At 39.8% G+C, this 5,764-nt stretch overlaps 1 protein-coding gene across 1 annotated transcript in view; it reads right to left on the bottom strand.

The window, feature by feature from the left end:
• Window positions 1–878: 878 nt before the first annotated feature.
• The window catches only part of flna (filamin A, alpha (actin binding protein 280)), a 227,559-nt gene continuing 222,673 nt past the window's right edge, over window positions 879–5,764 (bottom strand). The window contains exons 39-40 of the mRNA XM_045696120.1: window positions 2,690–2,822; window positions 879–1,063 (exon numbers count right to left, since the gene is read on the bottom strand). Of these exons, the coding sequence (XP_045552076.1) occupies window positions 879–1,063; window positions 2,690–2,822 (318 nt within the window). The remainder of the gene's footprint in view (window positions 1,064–2,689; window positions 2,823–5,764) is intronic.

Genomic DNA, 5,764 nt, shown 5'->3' with positions numbered 1-5,764 from the left:
ACTCCTGTGGCAGGCCGGGTGCAGTGCACGCTGACACAGTCGCCAGGTGTATGGTGTTTTCTCTGACACATTGATGCAGCTGGCTTCTGGGTTAAGCGGCGTTGTGTCAAGAAGCAGGGCGGCTTGGCTGGGTTGTGTTTTGGAGTACGCATGGCTCTCGACCTTCGCCTCTCCCGAGTCCGTACGGGAGTTGCAGTGATGGGACAAGACTGTAACTACCAATTGGATACAACGAAATCGGGGAGAAAGGGGGTAAAAAAATAAGAATAATAAAAAATTAAAATATATTTTTTTAAATAATTATGAGGCCACTGTGTTCTTGGGGACCTTCAATGCTGCAGAAATGTTTTGGTACCCTTCCCCAGATCTGTGTCTCGACACAATCCTGTCTTGGAGCTCTACGGACAATTCCTTCGACCTCATGGCTTGGTTTTTGCGCTGACATGCACTGATAACTTTAGGACCTTATATAGACAGGTGTGTGCCTTTCCAAATCATGTCCAATCAATTAAATTTACCACAGGTGGACTCCAATCAAGTTGTAGAAACATCTCAAGGATGAGCAATGGAAACAGGAAGCACCTGAGCTCAATTTCAAGTCTCAATGCAAAGGGACTGAATACTGATGTAAATACGTTTTTTCTGTTTTTTTTTAAACCAGAAATGTCTAAAAACCTGTTTTCAATTTGTCATTATGGGGTATTGTGTGTAGATTGTTGATTTATATAATACATTTTTAGAATAAGGCTGTAACTTAACAAAATGTGGGAAAAGGCAAGGGGTCTGAATACTTTATGAATGCACCGTACATATCTTTTCACACTATCACTGATTCAGCTAATAGCTGCTTTATTTCGTATTTCTACAACAGTAAGGTGTTAGTTACCAGTGGATCCTCCCTCTAGTCCAGCTCCGTATGCGGTCACCATGCCTGGGTCTCCAGCCTGTCCCGTCTCCCCCACCCTGATCTTGAAGGGACTGCCAGGGATGTGACTGCCGTTGAACTTCACATCGATCAGATACAGACCGTTCTCTCTGGGAATGAACCTCACAGCATATTTATCTGGAGGAGAGGAGAGAGGGATGGGACGGGAGGGAAATAAATTATACATCTGTTGTCAAAGTATCTTTAAACTCAGTCTGGTGTCCATGGCGACTGTGGTCTATCTCTCTAACGGAGCAACTGTGTAGTAGTTTATCAGAGTGTAACTTGCTGTTCCTATCTGGATCAAAGTAGTATTGTGTAGTGTAGTTACCTTGGGACTAGCTCAGTAACACAGTGTAGTATAGTAAAGTATAGTATTGTGTAGTATATTGTAGTATTGTGTAGTGTAGTTACCTTGGGACTAGCTCAGTAACACAGTATAGTATAGTAAAGTATAGTATTGTGTAGTATATTGTAGTATTGTGTGGTAGTAGTTACCTTGGGACTAGCTCAGTAACACAGTGTAGTATAGTAAGGTATAGTATTGTGTAGTATATTGTAGTATTGTGTGGTAGTAGTTATCTCAGTCTAGCTCAGTAACACAGTGTAGTATATTGTAGTATTGTGTGGTAGTAGTTACCTCGGTCTAGCTCAGTAACACAGTGTAGTATAGTAAGGTATAGTATTGTGTAGTATATTGTAGTATTGTGTGGTAGTAGTTACCTCAGTCTAGCTCAGTAACACAGTGTAGTAAAGTATAGTATTGTGTAGTATATTGTAGTATTGTGTGGTAGTAGTTACCTCAGTCTAGCTCAGTAACACAGTGTAGTAAAGTATAGTATTGTGTAGTATATTGTAGTATTGTGTGGTAGTAGTTACCTCAGTCTAGCTCAGTAACACAGTGCAGTATAGTAAAGTATAGTATTGTGTAGTATATTGTAGTATTGTGTGGTAGTAGTTACCTCAGTCTAGCTCAGTAACACAGTGTAGTATATTGTAGTATTGTGTGGTAGTAGTTACCTCGGTCTAGCTCAGTAACACAGTGTAGTATAGTAAAGTATAGTATTGTGTAGTATATTGTAGTATTGTGTGGTAGTAGTTACCTTGGGTCTAGCTCAGTAACACAGTGTAGTATAGTATTGTGTAGTATATTGTAGTATTGTGTGGTAGTAGTTACCTCGGTCTAGCTCAGTAACACAGTGTAGTGTAGTAAAGTATAGTATTGTGTAGTATATTGTAGTATTGTGTGGTAGTAGTTACCTCAGTCTAGCTCAGTAACACAGTGTAGTATATTGTAGTATTGTGTGGTAGTAGTTACCTCGGTCTAGCTCAGTAACACAGTGTAGTATAGTAAAGTATAGTATTGTGTAGTATATTGTAGTATTGTGTGGTAGTAGTTACCTTGGGTCTAGCTCAGTAACACAGTGCAGTATAGTAAAGTATAGTATTGTGTAGTATATTGTAGTATTGTGTGGTAGTAGTTACCTCAGTCTAGCTCAGTAACACAGTGTAGTAAAGTATAGTATTGTGTAGTATATTGTAGTATTGTGTGGTAGTAGTTACCTTGGGACTAGCTCAGTAACACAGTGTAGTAAGGTATAGTATTGTGTAGTATAGTATTGTGTAGTATTGTGTAGTATATTGTAGTATTGTGTAGTGTAGTTACCTCGGTCTAGCTCAGTAACACAGTGTAGTATAGTAAGGTATAGTATTGTGTAGTATAGTATTGTGTAGTATATTGTAGTATTGTGTGGTAGTAGTTACCTCGGTCTAGCTCAGTAACACAGCAGTCCTCCAGGGCTCCAGATGGGCTGTGGACTTTAGCGTCGATCTGTCCCTTCGCTCCGTTCAGGCTCACAGCAAAGGATGCTGGGTGATTGACCTTCAACCCGGACTCCTGCTCAGATACAACTCACGATCAACACAACTAAACAACTACACAACAACATCTACACAACTAGACAACAACTACACAACTAGACAACAACAACTAGACAACAACAACAACACAACAACTACACAACAACAACAACACAACAACTACACAACAACAACTACACAACAACTAGACAACAACAACTACACAACAACTACACAACAACAACAACACAACAACTACACAACAACAACTACACAACAACTAGACAACAACAACTACACAACAACAACAACACAACAACTAGACAACAACAACTACACAACAACTACACAACAACTACACAACAACTTGAAAACTACACAAATACTAAACAACTACACAACAACTACTAGACAAATACACAACACCATGTATCTAAAGGTGTGTGTTTATAAAGGTGTGTGTATCTAAAGGTGTGTGTTTATAAAGGTGTGTGTATCTAAAGGTGTGTGTATCTAAAGGTGTGTGTTTATAAAGGTGTGTGTTTATAAAGGTGTGTGTATCTAAAGGTGTGTGTTTATAAAGGTGTGTGTATCTAAAGGTGTGTGTTTATAAAGGTGTGTGTATCTAAAGGTGTGTGTATCTAAAGGTGTGTGTTTATAAAGGTGTGTGTTTATAAAGGTGTGTGTATCTAAAGGTGTGTGTATCTAAAGGTGTGTGTATCTAAAGGTGTGTGTATATAAAGGTGTGTGTATCTAAAGGTGTGTGTTTATAAAGGTGTGTGTTTATAAAGGTGTGTGTATCTAAAGGTGTGTGTATATAAAGGTGTGTGTATCTAAAGGTGTGTGTTTATAAAGGTGTGTGTATCTAAAGGTGTGTGTTTATAAAGGTGTGTGTATCTAAAGGTGTGTGTATCTAAAGGTGTGTGTATCTAAAGGTGTGTGTATATAAAGGTGTGTGTATCTAAAGGTGTGTGTTTATAAAGGTGTGTGTTTATAAAGGTGTGTGTATCTAAAGGTGTGTGTTTATAAAGGTGTGTGTATCTAAAGGTGTGTGTATATAAAGGTGTGTGTATCTAAAGGTGTGTGTATATAAAGGTGTGTGTTTATAAAGGTGTGTGTATCTAAAGGTGTGTGTTTATAAAGGTGTGTGTATCTAAAGGTGTGTGTTTATAAAGGTGACCTTTATGGAGGTCTGGGGTCCGCTCATCAACCAATAATTAACAAAATGGTACAAACACCAAATTGAAACTCTGCAGAATTCTGCTGAAATATCCTCCGTCTACAACGTAAAACACCAAATAACGCGGAGCAGTTTTAGGCCGATACCAATTATCAAAATCCAGAAAATAGACATAAAATTCTACAACCACCTAAAAGGAAGTGATTCCCAAACCTTCCATAACAAAGCCATCACCTACAGAGAGATGAACCTGGAGAAGAGTCCCCTAAGCAAGTTGGTCCTGGGGCTCTGTTCACAAACACAAACAGACCCCACAGAGCCCCAGGACAGCAACACAATTAGACCCAACCAAATCATGAGAAAACAAAAAGATAATTACTTGACACAAAAAAAACATAAAACTAGAATGCTATTCGGCCCTAAACAGAGAGAACACAGTGGCAGAATACCTGACCACTGTGACTGACCCAAACTTAAGGAAAGCTTTGACTATGTACAGACTCAGTGAGCATAGCCTTGCTATTGAGAAAGGCCACCATAGACAGACCTGGCTCTCAAGAGAAGACAGGCTATGTGCAACACTGCCAACAAAATGAGGTGGAAGCTGAGCTGCACTTCCTAACCTCCTGCCAAATGTATGACCATATTAGAGACACATATTTCCCTCAGATTACACAGACCCACAAAGAATTAGACAAATCCAATCTGGGGCTTAGAGCGTTGGACGAGTAACCGAAAGGTTGCTGGATCGAATCCCCGAGCTGACAAGGTACAAATCTGTCGTTCTGCCCCTGAACAAGGCAGTTAACCCACTGTTCCCCTGAACAAGGCAGTTAACCCACTGTTCCCCGGTAGGTCGTCATTGTAAATAAGAATTTGTTCTTAACTGACTTGCCTAGTTAAATAAATAATAATAATAAACTCCCATATCTATTGGGTGAAATACCACAGTGTGACATCACAGCAGCAAGATTTGTGACCTGTTGCCTCAAGAAAAGGGCAACCAGTGAAGAACAAACACCATTGTAAATACAACCCATATTTATTTTCCCTTTTTGTACTTTAACTCTGCACAAAACTGTATATAGACAAATTACTTTATTCTTTTGGAACTTCTGTGAGTGTAATGTTTACTGTAAAAAAAAAAAGGTTTATTTCACTTTTGTTTATTATATATTTCACTTGTTTAAGCAGTGTAAACACATGTTTCATGCCAATAAAGCACTTTGAGTTAAATTGAATTGAGAAAAGAGAGAGAAGAGAGAGAAGAGAGAGAGAGAGGGAGAGAGAGAGAGGGAGAAGAGAGAGAGGGAGAGAGAGAGGGAGAGAGAGAAGAGAGAGAGAGAAGAGAGAGAAGAGAAGAAAGAGAGAGATAGAGAAGAGAAAGAAGAGTGAGAGAGAGAGAGAGAGAGAGAGAAGAGAGAGAGAGAGAGAGAGAGAGAGAGAGAGAGAGAGAGAGAGAGAGAGAGAGAGAAGAGAGAGAGAGAGAGAGAGAGAGAGAGAGAGAGAGAGAGAGAGAGAGAGAGAGAGAGAGAGAAGAGAGAGAAGAGAGAGAGAGAGAGAGAGAGAGAGAGAGAGAGAGAGAGAGAGAGAGAGAGAGAGAGAGAGAAGAGAAAGAAGAGTGAGAGAGAGAGAGAGAGAAAGAGAGAGAGCACCCATTTCAACTTCTTTTGGAGTGAAGGGAGGGAAGGGGAGGTGCGGTGGAGTGAAGGGAGGGAAAAGGAAGGGGGGGCTGTTGAGAGCATTTAGATTGAGGCACAAGAAACACCCAATTCTTTACTATCCCACAAACACTTGCA

Source organism: Salmo salar, chromosome ssa15, assembly GCF_905237065.1.
Source record: "Salmo salar chromosome ssa15, Ssal_v3.1, whole genome shotgun sequence".
NCBI classification, from domain to species: domain Eukaryota; kingdom Metazoa; phylum Chordata; class Actinopteri; order Salmoniformes; family Salmonidae; genus Salmo; species Salmo salar.
The sequence above is the reverse complement of the archived record's forward strand: the minus strand, read 5'-3'. Positions and strand labels throughout refer to the sequence as shown.